General features: G+C 38.5%; 1 protein-coding gene across 24 annotated transcripts in view; it reads right to left on the bottom strand.

Moving 5' to 3' along the window:
• Positions 1–17,519, bottom strand: part of SLMAP (sarcolemma associated protein) — a 151,347-nt gene that overhangs the window by 15,678 nt on the left and 118,150 nt on the right. For 23 of the 24 annotated variants that reach the window (XM_079935804.1, XM_079935787.1, XM_079935807.1 and 20 more), the window contains 4 exons: positions 14,888–14,968; positions 14,546–14,605; positions 2,628–2,750; positions 1,122–1,196 (listed from right to left, as the gene is read on the bottom strand). In XM_079935804.1, the coding sequence (XP_079791930.1) occupies positions 1,122–1,196; positions 2,628–2,750; positions 14,546–14,605; positions 14,888–14,968 (339 nt within the window). Of the gene's footprint in view, positions 1–1,121; positions 1,197–2,627; positions 2,751–14,545; positions 14,606–14,887; positions 14,969–15,121; positions 15,700–17,519 lie in introns of those variants that run through there. The other variant, XM_079935803.1, reaches the window with a different exon arrangement.

The raw sequence follows: 17,519 nt of genomic DNA, 5'->3' as shown, positions 1-17,519 counted from the left end.
TGGATAAAATCCTGAAATATACATGTTGGCACTAGAGAGCACTCAATGATGCCCACGTTAGACAGCTTTAAGACAAAAGGAAGCACTACATCATAGAACCTTCAGGGATAATTGCCCATACACAATACAGGATGGAAGTATAGATTCAAATCAGATTTATATAAACTAATGGATAATAGCATTAAACTATAAGAGTGTAAAGAGCTTTCAATTTAAAAAGATATACAATCTACCCTAGAAATTCTTGTTTGACCATAATACAATTTTTTAAAATAACTCACATGTCCCACTCAAAAATAAGAAAACCCAAAAGACTGGTTTTTCTTTGGGATATTTTAGGGCAAATATCATAGGCCTTATACAATGACTCCCCATTTCGTGTCAACAGAGATTACTTGTCTATTTAACTTCTTCTTACTGTACCTCTCAAACTAAAATTTTAAAATAACATTGGTTCCTTCTTTGACAATGAAGGCTAATTAATTTTACTTTAGGAATTTTACTGTGGCACAGGAAAGACATCTCCTGGAGTATCTCACAATTATAACCTCAAAGTACCAGGAGCTCTGGGTCGAAGAAAACCCTTGACAGGCAGGGGTCTTTCGGGTCATTTCTGTAATGACCCTGTGATAGCCCATACAAAGAGATAGCAAAATGGTGGATACGAAGAGCAGCCTTTACCAATGAAGGGAGTGCAGGGACCACTGTTCTATTCCATTTGGTAAATAATTTTTGTTGCAGTGCAAGTGTGCTATGAGCATTAGAAATAATATCACCAACAAGCTAAAAGTGCTGATGCACAGAGCTACTCAAACTGATTTCCTGTCTGAAGGTCTCCTTTGTAGTAAGTCACTACATAACCCAGAAAATGACAGTCTTACCAAATCCATATCTTCAATCTTCCTCTTCCCACTCCAAGTGGGAGGTACTACTGGAGTACTAGGGAATCTTCCCTTAAAAAAAAAAAGGGGCCACAAAGAGCCCAGTTACAGTCTCAGATTCTAGGGAAGAACCAAAGCCTTGAAAAATGGGAACCCTTTGCATTCTTACTTTCCATTTCTTTTGAATTGCTACAAACAAACAAACAGTAACAATCCCAAATAGCCTCCGGTGTTCCATACCTTGAAGAACCTGTATTTGTTTACTGGATTCCTCAACTTGATTTCGATAGGCTTTTCTTTCTTCTTCCAAAAGAGCTGAAAGTAAAGCACAGTATTTCTAATTTAATGAAAATATTCAGAATCGAGCAGCTGGAAAGTTCTAAGAAATTCTCTCCTAAACCTCACTGAAAGAAACAAAAGTTAGGCAGTGTTATCAGTGTTAGCAGTTAGGTAGTTTAAAGATTTTTTAAGGAGCACAAAACAGTAGTAAGTAATAAATGTATTCAACCTAGTAGTAGTTGTCTATACCTCGTATTGCCAAGATAACATGTGCTGTTCTTTACTTGAGAAGCATTCTTTTTTTTTTTCTTTTTTTTGCAGTACGCGGGCCTCTCACTGTTGTGGCCTCTCCTGTTGAGGAGCACAGGCTCTGGACGCGCAGGCTCAGTGGCTATGGCTCATGGGCCCAGCCGCTCCGCGGCCTGTGGGATCTTCCCAGACCGGGGCACGAGCCCATGTCCCCTGCATCGGCAGGCGGACTCTCAACCACTGCGCCACCAGGGAAGCCCCGAGAAGCATTCTTAATAGTTGTTAATCAGGATTTTGAGCTTAAATGTGAAAAACAGACTTAAAATCCTCATGTTCATTGCCAAGTACATAGTAAGTACTTACTGACAGGAAGTTCATAGTTCCCCGTGGGATGCAAATCTTCGTCCTGGTCAGGAAGGCCATTTTAGAGAACATGAGGATTCTAAGACTTTGTAAGGTACTAATTGACTGCAACTAGGTAACTGCTGTGAACGCTATAGAAATGTAAGCTCTAGGGAATAGCACAGACTCCAACTGGCCTATGACTCTTATCGGTTGGGACATTAGAAAATTCTATACCTTAACCTTGCCTGGTTCCTCTCACTTACTGAAGAATCCACTGTAAAACTGCAGGGAATATAAATTTCCCTTATCTTATACTGAGTAGCTAATATTAGGTATAACTAAAACGTAGAAATTTATATTTCTAAGTTTTTTCCTTTTGCTGTACTTAATGTGTAATTAACTTTTAAGATATTTCATTGGTACAGGCCTTTTTTTTTTTTTTTTTTTGCGGTACGCGGGCCTCTCACTGTTGTGGCCTCTCCCGTTGCGGAGCACAGGCTCCGGACGTGCAGGCTCAGTGGCCATGGCTCACGGGCCCAGCCGCTCCGCGGCATGTGGGATCTTCCCGGACCGGGGCACGAACCCGTGTCCCCTGCATCGGCAGGCGGACTCTCAACCACTGAGCCACCAGGGAAGCCCTCAGGCCTTTATTAAGGCCTGTACTGTATTATTAGTACAACTGTAATTCTCCTCACTTTACTGATCTGAAACATAAGCTCAGAGAGCATAAGTGATGTCCCAAGATCACATATCTAATAAAGTTGTAGATTTGGAAGAAGGTAACCATGCCTCTGGACTTGGAAGTTTGGGGCCATTCAGTTATATCTTGTTGCTTTCACATCCCCTAAAGAATCAAAGTAATCTTGATCTCACCTTGAAGTTCAAAGCATTTTTGTTTACTTGCTCTAGCTAGTTCCTGGGCTTCAATCAATTCCTTCCGAAGATGCTGAATTTCTTGTTTTGCCTCAATTTCTGACTGTGCACCCTGCAAGTCATCTGACAAAAATATGTTTATTTTAAAAGCAAGAGTTAGTATCATACCATAATCTCTATAACCAAAGATTAGCAATCTTTCTCATGTTTGAACATGCATAGTTAACAACAAAGCACAACTAAGTCTAATAAAATTTAGAAGCAAATTGTATTAAGCATTTTAGTCATTTTACCTTGGAGAAAGAACACAAATATGATTAAATTATTTTAGTAATTCATGGCAATGGTACTGTAACATACATACTAATATATACTAAATTATATATTTCACTTATATAAGGCTTATGTAGAGCTTATGCAAGGTTTGAAATTTAGTAGTATGATCATAATGCTATTCTTCTTTATCAATTTTGAAATTTCTTCATAACAAGTCAGAAAATTTTCACTTGGAACTTAACTGGAAATGCAAAAATAGAAAGAAACTTTTCTTCAAGAAAAAATATTTTAGTATGATTTCCCCAGCTGTGGAATACAAAATAAAAACTAAGCTGAAAGCTCCACTGTGCTCCCTTCATCATCACTGTTTCCTCAACACTACATACATAACAAGTAAATATTTGCTTAATTATCATTATTATTTACAATTAATTAATTTATTTATTTTTGGCTGTGTTGGGTCTTTGTTGCTGCACATGGGCTTTTCTCTAGTTGTGGCGAGCGGGGGCTACTCTTCGTTGCGGGGCACGGGCTTCTCGTTGCGGTGGCTTCTCTTGTGAAGCATGGGCTCTAGGCGCGCAGGCTCTAGAGTACAGGCTCAGTAGTTGTGGCTCACGGGCTCTAGAGTGTAGGCTCAGTAGTTGTGGTGCACGGGCTTAGCTGCTCCGTGGCATGTGGGATCTTCCCAGACCAGGGCTCGGACCCGTGTCCCCTGCATTGGCAGGCGGATTCTTAACCTCTGCGCCATCAGGGAAGCCAAGCCCTGCTTAATTAGTAAATGATGTAACCTAAGTGATTTTATCAAAATAAATTAGAGCCACCATTACACCTCAAATAAGCTCCCTCCCCTAATTCTTTTCTCTCTAGTCACTCTGCTCATCATCTTTCATTGTATTAGAACTTTCTACTACTGAACACTGCCTGAAATAAATGTATCATCAGGTAGGCCATATTCTTCTAGTACATTCTATTTGACTACTACTTTGGTTTACAAACAACTCAGGCATAACTTCAATCTATCAAAAAAGAATTAAGAATAAAATTTCACAGTGTAATCACTGCAGGTCTTAGATATTACACACACATGTTTTCATCCTCATACCTTACTTCTCCCTGTCAAAAATCTGACTCTAGGTTCATCTATTTTAGCCATTCTATCAACTCTTCCTTCAAACAGTCATGGTAAGGGTGGAGGCAAAGAGAGAGATTGAGAGAGATTTTCCAGTGGCAGGTGCATTGTCACAGCAACTACAAAACTTCTATTTCAATATCACACATTGGGGGCTGCAAAGGTTCTAGCTGCCCATCTCTGGAATTGTCATTATGTAGGACAACGTCCTTATTCTTAGGAGTATTAAAGCAGGAAGTATCATGATGCCTTTATCTTTTTTTTAAAAAAAAGTTGATTTACAATGTTGTGTTAATTTCTGCTGTACAGCAAAGTGACTCAGTTATACATACATTTATTCTTTTTCTTATTCTTTTCCATTATGGTTTATCACAGGATATTGATTATAGTTCCATGTGCTATATGGCAGGACCTTGTTGTTTATCCATCCTATATATAATAGCTTGCATCTGCTAATCCCAAACTCCCAGTCCTTCCCTCCTCAACCCCACCTCATCCATGGCAACCACAAGTCTGTTCTCCATGTCTCGTAGATATGTTCATTTATGTCATATTTTAGATTCCCACATACAAGTGATATCATATGGTATTTGTCTTTCTCTTTCTGACTTACTTTGCTTAGTATGATAATCTCTAGTTCCATCTATATTGTTGCAAATGGCATTATTTCATTCTTTTTTTATGGCTGAGTAATATTCCATTGTATATATATACCACATCTTCTTTATCCATTCATCTGTTGATGGACATTTAGATTGCTTCCATGTCTTGGCTATTGTAAACAGTGCTGCTATGAACACTAGGGTGCATGTCTCTTTTCGAACTGGGTATATGCCCAGGAGTGGGACTGCTGGATCACATGGCAGATCTATTTTTAGTTTTTTGAGAAACCTCCATACTGTTTTTCACTGTGGCTGCACCGATTTACATTCCCACCAACAGTGTAAGAGGGTTCTCTTTTCTCCACACCCTCTCCAGTATTTATTATTTGTAGACTTTTTAATGATGGCCATTCTGATGGGTGTGAGGTATAGTTTTGATTTGTATTTCTCTAATAATTAGTGATGATGAGCATCTTTTCATGTGTATGTCTTCTTTGGAGAAATGTCTATTTAAGTCTTCTGCCCATTTTTTGATTGGGTTGTTTGCTTTTCTGTTATTGAATTGTATGAGCTATTTGTATATTTTGGAAATTAAGCCCTTGTTGGTTGCATCATTTGCAAAGTATATGTAAATATCATTTGCAAGTATCATGATGCCTTTATCTTACTTTCAAGTGGTTTGGCAAAAAATATCTACATAATATCCTTCAGTAGATATTTTCCTACTTGTATGTTAGGGTTTTTTTCTAAGCACTTTTGACATTTGGGCTACATAATTCTTTGTTTTGGGGCTGACCTGTGGATCGCGGGGTGTTTAGTAGGTTCATTGGTTTCAACCCACTAGATGCTAATAGCACTGCCTCTCAGTTGTAACAACCAAAAATGTTTCCATATATTGCCCAATGTCCCTGGGGGTATAAAATTGCCCAACCTTGAGAACTACTGTTCCATGTTAATAACTTTATAACCAAGAGAAAACAAATCTACACATAGGCTTCTTTCCCACAGAAGCACTGGTTAGTAATTCTGAAACTATTTTCTGTATATTCTAAAAATGTTTTAAAAAATTCATAAATTGTAGATAATGGCATCCAGGTTTCTCACTATTGGGAAAGACAATGACAGATATGGAAATACGAAAGACAATTAATTCTGTGGTGTAAGGTATGAATTAGAAGATCTGAATGTATAAAATAGACTCTAATAGATCTGAATGCATAAAAATAAATAGATATAGAAATAAATATGGACATGTGAAGCAGTAAAGATAGACATACATGTATGTATGGATATGAATATACATACATCTATTTCTTAACTCTGTCCACTCAAGTGGGCCTAGAAGTAATGAACACACCATATACTCAGATCTTGGTTTGTAAATACCATTCTCTAGTTTAAAAAACTAGGGCTCTGTGGAGAAACGGCTGATTTCAGGACTAAATCTAAGTACAAGATGAATGTAGAACATCTTTTTTGTGTCAGAAAATAAGAAAGGACTCAAAGAATGATTGGGTCCAAAAAGACATAAGGGGCTCCCACTGGCCAAACATAAGACAATTTGAGTATCAAAATAAATAATGACAGTGACAGATGATAATCCACTGAATAAAACATGAATCCATAAATTCACACTGATACAGAAAAAGAAAGGAAGGAAGGAAAGAAGAAAGGGAAGGGAAGAGAAAACTCTTCCATGTTGTAGAAAGCTTGCTAATAAACGTAGAAGGATGACAGAATTATGAAATCACTACTTGGCAACTATGATTATAATAAATGATTCAGGCAATCATCATGAGGAGACATTAAAGCTAAGAAGATAAATGTTTGAGGAGTAACAGGATATTTAAAGTTAACATCACCAGCGATAGAACAATTCAACATCAGGTGCCTCCTGATACGATGCCCAAAATTATTTCTGTTATATTACTGCCAAAGATGCACAACTTTAATCTAATCATGAGGAAACATCAGATACAACCAAACTGAGGGACATTTTAGAAAATGACCATGGTTCTTCAAAAATGTCAATGTCATGGAACACAAAGAAAAACTGAGGAGCTCTTCCAGATTAAAGGAGACTAAAGAGACATGACAGATGAATGCAACGCATGACTCAGGATTTTCTGAGGACATTATTGAGACAACTGACAACATGTGAATAAGGTCTGTGTATTTGATAATAGTAATATATCAGCTTGTAGTTAATTTCCTGATTTTGAGAATTATACGGTAGTTATGGAAGAGAAACAGAAAACACACATGAAAATATTTAGGAGCAAGGTTATCACACCTGCAATTTACTCTCAATGGTTCAGGGAGACAGAGGGAGGAGGAAGGAAGAGGGAAAGGGAGATGGATAAATCAAATTTGGTAAAACGTTAACAGCAAATAGGGTGAAATGTTAACAGCTGGAAAATCTGGATGAAGAGTATATGAGGTTCTTTGTTCTATTCTTGCAACTTTTCTGTAAGTCTGAAATTATATCAAAATAAAAAGTCAAAAGAATAATTTCTACATATATACGTAAACAAATAAAGAAAATACGGCAAAATACTAACAATTGCTGAATCTAGGTGATGGGCACATATGGAAGTTTTTGGCATTCTTTAATTTTTCTTGTGTTTGAAAGTTTTCGTAGGTCTCTTGAAATTACCAATCCTAATGCTACAATCTTGGAGCAATCATTTCTCCCTATATTCTTATCCTTAACCTATCTTCCCCTTCTGCATTCTATATTGCATTGTGACACTAGAGCAATTTTCTTACTGAGATCAAGAACTTACACTGCCAGGGCTTCCCTGGTGGCGAAGTGGTTAAGAATCTGCCCGCCAATGCAGGGGACACGGGTTCGAGCCCTGGCCTGGGAAGATCCCACATGCCACGCAGCAACTAAGCCCGAGCACCACAACTACTGAGCCTGTGCTCTAGAGCCCGAGAGCCACAACTACTGAGCCCGCACGCCTAGAGCCTGTGCTCCACAACAAGAGAAGCCACTGCAATGAGAAGCCCATGCACCGTAACGAAGAGTAGCCCCCGCTCGCCACAACTAGAGAGGAAAGCCCGCGCGCAGCAACGAAGACCCAAGGCAGCCAAAAAATAAATAAATTATTTTTTAAAAAAGGAAGATAAATGAAAGCCTTACTGAGCTAAATAAAAACTCATTTTATTTAGATGTGCAAGTCAAATGGAAATAAATGTTTTTTAGAAACTATGATGAGGTGAAAAGATTAACGGAATCTGTTTTCCTTTTAACACAAATCATGTCTTTAGAAGTGCTTGGTGTATAGTCTGGGCCAGGAACCAGCTTTTCTCAGACTAAGGCTAAATCCTATAAAAAGGTCTACACCACAAATAACCCACCAAACAACCAGCTGTGGCACACAGAATACGTGATACTCTAGATTAAATTTGTTGTCACTATTTCTTCAGAAGAGTGACTGGAGATTTAACTTAAAACCTGACCTTTGCTTTAAATGTGGGTGAGATACTCTGAACCACGGGGTAAAGGGCCAAATCAAAACATTTCTGCCTGAGTTCTATTTTGCACGTGCATGTTTGTGGAAGGCTAATGTAGCCATAACATCTGTTACCTCAGCAACTGACAGAAGTGACCTAGCAGAAGCAGCTGGCCAGGTGGGTGCCACCCTCTTTCTACTACTATCACCCATTCCTTTGGAAAGTCTGGTAGTTTAGTTGCAGGCTTGGCTGGCGAGAACCTTCACAGTGGAGGAAGACCACTTTCTTGCTGGGTATGTGTAGTCGTGTGAGATAGCCCCAGGTGGTAGCCTATGAATTTAACTTTGGCAGCAGCCTCTTACTGTTGATTCTCACCCCTTTGCCATTCCTTCTGACCAGCCGGGTTCCTTCTTGACAACTGGATCTTTTGTTGGCTCCTTTGTCCTTCCCATTGTTCTTCTCTTTCTCTATAAATTCCCCCTGCTATCGCAGTCCATCCCTATGCAGAGAATTCCCAAACACTGTTACTGACTTCTTTCTGACCCAGTCTTATCTTTCTCCACATCTGCCCCACACAGCCTGTGTTGCACCACACTTTCCTACTGGTAAATGTTATTCCTACGTTAAACATTAATCCTATTTGTAAATGTCAGTACTATTTTAAGGAAAGGCATGGCTCCCTTTTCCCTCTTGGTGTACCCTGACTTATCTTTAACCAACACATTTGGGAAGCCCGTTCTGACTACTGCTCCACCCCTGCCCTGCCCCTAGCCAGGAAATTAGCTCTGCTCTCCAAAGTTTTCACCACACCTATTAAAACACTCATTACACTATCAACATGTCTCCTTACTCCATAGGACTGTAGCCTCCTCATGTGTCTTATCTCTGTATCTCCTGGGCCAATAAATGTCACAGAATTAAATGAAAATGGCTTTCCAGTCCTAGTTTCTGTATCACACTTCCAACTGCATTTCTGGTTCCGAGGGTGACAATACAAAACTTCTGAACGTGAAAGGAAGAACTTTTAATAATTATGCTGGGACAATGGGTATAAATGGTTTCAGGCAAAAAAAAAAAAAGGCAAACCAGAACCTATGGAAAACCTTCCTGTTCAACATGTGCCAAACTAAAAACATCACATTGTCTTTCCACCACATCATTTAGACTATGTCCCTAGTTATTTATATGTCCTGCAAGTTGGCAGTTGGATCTAGAATCTTGATCAGATTCAGGTTCAGTTTTTTTGTCACTGAAAAAATACATCACATGTGGTATGACACACTTTCAGGGTCATCTCAAATGATACTTCTTCCATGAATCGCCTTTCCTCCCCATCTTCTAAGATAAACAGAAAGGAACAAATATAAAATCTGGACATTCTTTCTCCTTTCTTTGACTCCTAATGGCAACAACCACCAAGAAACAGCTTATCATCTATACCTCTTCTATAGCCAATTTGTCTAGAAACTCCTCAAGTCCCAAAGAGAGTCTCATTAGACTTTGAAACCACTGGAGTCTCTGGCACAGTTCCCTAAATAGAGCAAACTTGCATTAGACACTGCTTGGACTGAATTCCAGTCTTCTTTTTGTCTTTTTTTTTGGGGAAATGATTTCAAGCATATAAAAACCTGTGGATCAAGCCACAGCTTTATTTCTCTCAAAAGTGGCATAAATTGGTTGAAAATAATATTTCAGGAAAAATTACTACTGCTATCATCATTTCATTAATATCTCATGGTGAATGTTTAATCTACTTTAGATTCTTCTCCTAACCCTAGATGACTAACATGACAGGTAGCACATTATAATTCTAAAAAAAGATTGGCTGTTTTTTAAAAAGGAAATAATAAAATTTGAAAATAATGGTTCAAGAAGCCAGGCATAGGGTTTCAATGAATAAAATAAAGGGGCTACTTTCTACAACTCTCAAGGTTAATAACACTGTGGTCTAATAATTTATATTCTTCATTTAAGAGAAAAATTGTGTCAGTCTAGCGAATCTAATTACACAGACAACAAAACATAACCACATACACTCAAGCATAACCCAAGTGTTTCTCATAAATGTCAGTAAATACATTATTTTAAAGAATTTAAGACTTCCCTGGTGGCACAGTGGTTAACAATCTCTGCCTGGTAATGCAGGGAACACGGGTTCGAGCCCTGGTCCAGGAAGATCTCACATGCCGTGGAGCAACTAAGCCCGAGTGCCACAACTACTGAGCCTGTGCTCTAGAGCCAGCAAGCCACAACTACTGAGCATGCAAGCTGCAACTACTGAAGCCTGCACGCCTAGAGCCCGTGTTCCACAAGAGAAGCCACCGCAATGAGAAGCCCGCACACCGCAACAAAGAGTAGCCCCTACTTGCGGCAACTAGAGAAAAATCCGCGCGCAGCAACGAAGACCCAATGCGGCCAAAAATAAATTTATTTTAAAAAAAAAGAATTTACACAACTCTTACAAAGAAAAACAACGGATGAAACAACCATTTAGGGCTATTATGACTGTTTCTTGGAGACTCTTCTAAAATTTCCCGCTTCTAATGGGTGATTTTTCTTTATCTAATTACTGATGGATTTAACAATTCTATTCTTTTTTTTTTTTTTTTTGCGGTACGCGGGCCTCTCACTGTTGTGGCCTGTCCCGCTGCGGAGCACAGGCTCTGGACGCACAGGCTCGGTGGCCATGGCTCATGGGCCCAGCCGCTCCGCGGCATGTGGGATCTTCCCGGACCGGGGCACGAACCTGTGTCCCCTGCATCGGCAGGCGGACTCTCAACCACTGCGCCACCAGGGAAGCCCAACAATTCTATTCTTAAAATCAAGCTGCAAAATCTTTCAAGAGGTGTTGATAAAAATACCACTTCATTAAACAAAAGTTGGCAATCATACAGAAATGTAAGGAAAGTTTTTGGGTTCTGTTTTTGTCACCTTAACTGAAAGCAAGGTTAGGGAAACTAACCCATTTTCATCAATGGCACTCCAAACAATTACCAGGAGCATTCGTACACCCACCCTCCTTCCACATACACCTTGTGTTTTCCAGTCTCTATCTCCTACAACTTCCCCTTTTATACCCTCTTCCTTGAGTCTGATTCTCTAGCCTATATCATGGGCACTTTTACAGATATAATTTAGCCTTCCCGTTGTACTCAAGGATTAAAAAAAATTTTGCCCTGACATCTGGCAAAGTAAACAAATTAATACATTATTAACTAGAAAAGATCCACAACCAACAACTGCTTTTCCCTAAAAGATAAAGTAGGAAATATTTTTTTAAATCCCACAATCTTATTTAATTAATGAAAAGTTACCCTTTAACTGATAGGTTTGCCTTTTTTTAAAGAATAAATTTATTTATTTAATTTATTTTTTTGGGTCTTTGTTGCTGCACATGGGCTTTCTCTAGTTGCGGTGAGCAGGGGCTACTCTTCGTTGCAATGTGCAGGCTTCTCATTGCGGTGGCTTCTCCTGTTGCAGAGCATGAGCTCTAGGCATGCGGGCTTCAGTAGTTGTGGCACACAGGCTCAGCAGTTGTGGCTCGCGGGCTCTAGAGGGCAGGCTCAGTAATTGTGGTGCATGGGCTTAGTTGCTCCACAGCATGTGGGATCTTCCCGGATCAGGGATTGAACCTGTGTCCCCTGCATTGGCAGGTGGATTCTTTTTTTTTTTTTTTTTTTTTTTTTGCTGTACGTGGGCCTCTCACTGTTGTAGCCTCTCCTGCTGCAAAGCACAGGTTCCGGACGTGCAGGCTCAGCAGCCATGGCTCACGGACCCAGCCACTCCGTGGCATGTGGGATCTTCCCGGACCAGGGCACGAACCCGTGTCCCCTGCATTGGCAGGCGGACTCTCAACCACTGCGCCACCAGGGAAGCCCAGCAGGTGGATTCTTAACGACTGCACCACGAGGGAAGTCCCCAGATAGGTTTGCCTTTCTTAATCACCATCATTATTATTATTATTATCAGTATCTTCATTATGGGGCTTAACATGTTATGTTCCCAACAACATATTAAGCGATCTACTTGTACTGTTTCATTTAATCCTCACAATAATCCTATGAAGTTGGTTTTCCCCAAACCAACAAACGAAAAAATACTGAAGCACAGAGGGGTTACGCAATTTGCCCAAGGATATATTACAAATAAACGGCAGGGGCTTCCCTCGTGGTGCAATAGATTCCACGCTCCCAATGCAGGGGGCCCAGGTTTGAATCCTGCTCAAGGAACTAGATCCCACATGCATGCTGCAACTAGGAGTTCACATGCCACAACTGAGACCCAGCACAACCAAATAAATAAATAAATAAGTGAATTAAAAAAAACAACCCACAAATCAATGGCAGAGCTGAGTCAGAACTCAGAGATCTTTGGCTCTTAGCCTCTTGGCTAGAGCCTGTCACTTTCCTAATGCTCTTGTGGTTTTATAACTTTGATGTAAGAGGTCTATTATTAATTCATTCAACAAACATCTGAGTTTTTCCAAATATCTGGCATTGTGGTAGGGAAGAGGATAAAAATAAAATCTAAAGCAGATGGACACATAAAATTACAAAAGCACTAAAGCAGTTGAATATAATTAACACAATCATAAACACTATTTACAGGAGTTACTCAGTTTTCCTGGGTATCTCCCTTGTATACAGGAGGTATACATGTTATTAAACTCCTGTTGATGTTGTTTTTTTCTAAAAAAAAAAAATTACTACTTATAAATCAATCTGGATTTGGCTGCTGAAAAGCTTTCTGGGGAATTTCTACAGTAAAAAAAGATCATAAGAACAGCTACTTCTTTACGACGGGTGTCCCTTCCTCATTCACCTCCTTTCTTGTTTCTGTGTGTCCCCCAAAGGCCCAAGGTTCCCAAACTTTTTCAGGATCAGCAAAAACATTCTATGCATTAATGGTCTTACGTTTCTGAGAAGAATCAGAAATGCTCCAAGATGAGATTTCTGGCCTGTACACACATTAACTTAGATTTATTATTACCACACTAGAAAAAAGGCATGTCTCGTAAACACCAAAGGTCACCTGAGAAGAGTGTGGATCGATAAGAATACTGGAAACTATTATCATACTTAAAAACAGGTTGGCAATTGGTTGCCCGGGCCAGTAATCCTCAGGGCTTCCCTTGGTACGGGAATTCAGTCAAAGGTGCCTCAAAGAGCCATGTCAGCTTCAGTGTCCATGGGGGAGAAAAGAGAAGGCCATGATGCCCAGACTAAGGAATTCGAGAGAATCTGGGTAATCTCTTGGTTAACCAACCCCAATCCCAATCATTATACAACTAGGAGAGCAGCAGGATCATGCAGGGTGAAACTAAGGCTTCCTTATATAATCCAAAACTTAGGGTCTGTACTGGGAGATCCCTTAATAGCCCAGCCAGAAGCAAAGGCATTTCTATACAAAGAAACCTCCACAGGCTGCTTTTGCTGCTAATTTCCGAGAGTTGCCTGGTATTGGTCCACTGCTACTAAAATGCGTAACCTAGTGAGCTGAACTTATATGTCAACTTTTCTTGTGTACAGTAAGGCAATTATAAAAGAGACTAAATGCTGGGTGGGAGAGGGAGGGGATATGGGGGTATATGTATACACATATAGCTGACTCACTTTGTTGTACAGCAGAAATTAACACAACATTGTAAAGCAATTATACTCCAATAAAGATGTAAAAAATAATAATTTTCTCTAAATGAGAAATGGATCAAAACACTTAAAAGTGAATCTTCGGTGTAGCAGCTCTTGTCATGATTGCAAAAAAAAAGGAAGATTAAATGCTGACAATCACAGATTTATCAATAAGCCACCCCCAGGCACTTTATTTTAAAAACACTTTTATAAATGCTAATTTAATTCCTACCCATTTCATTCTAAACAAGTAAATATCAAATAAATGTACTTCTTATTTAGAAGTGACACAAGTGAAAGAATTTATTATATGCACTGCTCATCTTAGCCCCACCCAAAATTTCTAGAAGAGTCCTAAGAACCTGGGGATATTTACTGGAGAATGAGGAGGGCCAGAAAATGAGGAAATTTACAACTGCTACCATATGATAACAGAGCAAACAGGTAGTTCTTTCAAGAAAGTTAATATTTTTAATCTATTTTTAGTTTACATTAAAAGTGGTAATGAGTTTCTATCAGAGACATCAAGGTAAACACAAAAAAACCACAGCTACATTTCACATTCTACCACTTATTGCCTTGCCTTCATATAACTTTGATTGATACAAACTATTTTACAACTTAAATGTTTTTCTTTAAAGCACTGGAACCAACATCAACATTTTAAATTTTAGTTCCTGATACTTTAGAGAATCTATCTTAATCTTTTAAGTTAAAACTTAGTTTTAACTAAAGCTTAAAACATCATATAATACATGATTTTATGGCAAAGGGTGAATCTGATGCCCTGGTTTAAAATGTCTTAAAAACAAGTTAAAATACCTTTTAATAGGGACACTTTAGCAAAGGGTTCATTTAGGTCTTGCTCATCCATTTGGGCGTCTACAGAGGGGGGAAAAAAGATAATTATAAACAGTAAACTCTATTAGCAAGCTATCATTACCAAAATAAAAAACTGAAATTTATACAGCTATTGTATTTGGATCATTGAAAGTAGTTTTTAAATTTATCCAAGATTCAAGGGAGTGACTTGATAAACAGAAGTATTGCTTTTTCCCCCAAACACAAACTTTGAGATCTCCACCCACACTAACCTGCATACCTGAACTGCTTGGTAGGTAACAATAACATCTACAGATTTATAAATATTAGGTTAAAACTCACCTGTAGTGTCGTCACTACTTTTCTCCTTGCTTGGACTCAGGGTATCTGATAAATCAGATTCCTTTGCTCTTGCCTGGTTCTCTAAGAAATAAATAAATAAATAAATAAATAAAAGTAGAATCTCTTTACAATTAAATAGCTTATATCAATAAAACTGCTTCAGGCTATGAGTGCTCTAAATCTACTGGTATGCGAAATACTTTTAAAATTAACTGAGGTCACTGAATCTCTTACTTCTTCACCACTCTAGTCCAAAATGGAATGCTGGTTATTACACGTAGCTCATATTAAATTATAATGTGGATCATGATTGCTGTGTAGAGGAGGGCTGGGGCTTTTGTTCAAGGCTGTCCACTGGCCAACTGGAAACAAAAATGAAGCAAGCTTTGCTAAAGTATTCAGAGACCTGCAACAAATATAGCAAAATTCCCAGGACAATGTGGATACTGTATGAAGATGATGAAAGAAAAGGATTCTATTATATAAAAACACTAGTTAGGTTGCCTTAGTAATATTTATACTCATGATAAAAACTCTTTTTAAAAAAATCACCATTGTCTTTTATAAAAGTAACATTTAAAACAAGAAAATTAACAGCCTTTTATATCTAAAGAAAGTATTACTGTCCCTGAACCACAGGCCTGAAATTCTTTGCTTGAGTTGATATTTCCTTAAACTCAAAGGACCATTCTCACTACTTGGCCTATTCAGGCTATATTAAGACATAGCTTAAGCTCCATTACCTCTAAGCAAGTCTTCATTTCTCCAGCATGTTGCTCCTTTTTATTATCTTCTCTGGGACATAGGGTTTTATAATTAATCATGTTCTATTTTATATCATTCTCTGTGTATACATATATCTTGTTTCCTCAGTGAGATTATAAATTCACTAAACATATAATTACTTTTTATAATGTTACGCACTTAACTATACTGTTTGCGGTAATCTGTATCAAAAATTTAAATGTGTACATCCACTTCTAGTACTTTTCCTAAGGAAATAATAGGCAACATATAGTATATATACATAAGGACGTTCATTGCAGCATTGTTCATTATGGAATGCAAAATGTCCAAGATATATTCACTACTACTAAGTAAAACTAAAGTCTGTTAAGCCATGTATAAGATGACCCCCTTTAGACTGAAAATGGCTATACACTTAGCTATGAATTTTTTGTTGTATATATTCATTCAAGTCTAGAAGGATCTACAACAGAGATACCATGGTCATTTCTGAAGGTAGGGATGAACATTTATTTTCTAACTTCACATTGTTTTATACATTGTTTGAAAAATTATAGCGAACATATAATTGTTTTCATAATCAACTTAATCAAGAGATATTTTTCATTTTAGAAACAGTCAGAAACATATCTAAAACCAATACTGTCAAAATAATTAATATTAAAATATAACTTGTTCCATTAAGAACTATTCCATATAAGAATAAGAACTAAGCTATTCCATATAAGAATACATTAGAACTTATGGCTTCATTTGTGAAATGAGTGATGGATTACAAGAAGCCTTTTGCTTCCTTTCTCACTGCCATTTCTAGTCAAAGGCCAACTGGGGAGAGACAGTGAGTTTTTTTTTTGGTTTGTTTTTTGTGGTTTTTTTGCGGTACGCGGGCCTCTCACTGCTGTGGCCTCTCCCGTTGCGGAGCACAGGCTCCGGATGCGCAGGCTCAGCGGCCATGGCTCATGGGCCCAGCCGCTCCGCGGCATGTGGGATCTTCCCGGACCGGGGCACGAACCCGTGTCCCCTGCATCGGCAGGCGGACTCTCAACCACTGCGCCATCAGGGAAGCCCCGACAGTGAGTTTAGATTACAAGTGAAGTCACTGATTACTGAGGTCCATGGGAATCTAATCTGTGACCTCTGGTGCATTCACAGTGTACTATAGTCAGACATTTCTGAATGTACTAGTTTTGATCACTAAGTTACAGTCTCAAATAAGGCAGGCTAACACATCTTGTCTATATATAGACAGAAAAGAAACCACTGTGGGAACAAAAAGGAAAAGACAAAAATGACTCTTTCCTAATTTTAATATTCTTGGCAATTTGATGATCAAGATACAGAGGTAAACCAAGAGGAACGCATTTTCAAAAGTATTCTTCTGTCTTAGAAGGAACTTTTATTTCCTATTTGGAGTAGTAGCCAGGAAGGTAAAATTGCCTTAGAGGTGGGACTATCTTCCATTAAGATCTTACTAGAATATAAGCTCCATGAGTGCAGGAATTTTTGTTTTGTTAACTGCTATAATCCCATTGCATAGAACAGTGCACGGTACATAGTAGGTGCGCTAAAAAGAGGACCATTAGAAACACAATTTTACTTTGAGTAAGAAGGCAAGCTTTTAGCAAGTCAAGTCATGGTTCACCATTGTTGTGTCCTGATACTAGAGTTATTATACGGAGAGGCAAACAAAATCTATTCAAGATGAAACACAGGACACAACAAATGAGTGGTAGAGTCTCTACTGTTCAAAACATCTACTTTTCAGCTATGAAGCAGCACCCAACTTTCCAGTATTAAAAGTCTTTACTAGCTGATTTTCTGTGCAGTATTTAATCATTAAAATGCATACCAATAGTATATAGAAGTAAATGGAGGAATGGCTACC

This window comes from Stenella coeruleoalba, assembly GCF_951394435.1.
Source record: "Stenella coeruleoalba genome assembly, chromosome: 10".
In the NCBI taxonomy this organism is placed as follows: Eukaryota; Metazoa; Chordata; class Mammalia; order Artiodactyla; family Delphinidae; genus Stenella; species Stenella coeruleoalba.
The sequence above is the reverse complement of the archived record's forward strand: the minus strand, read 5'-3'. Positions and strand labels throughout refer to the sequence as shown.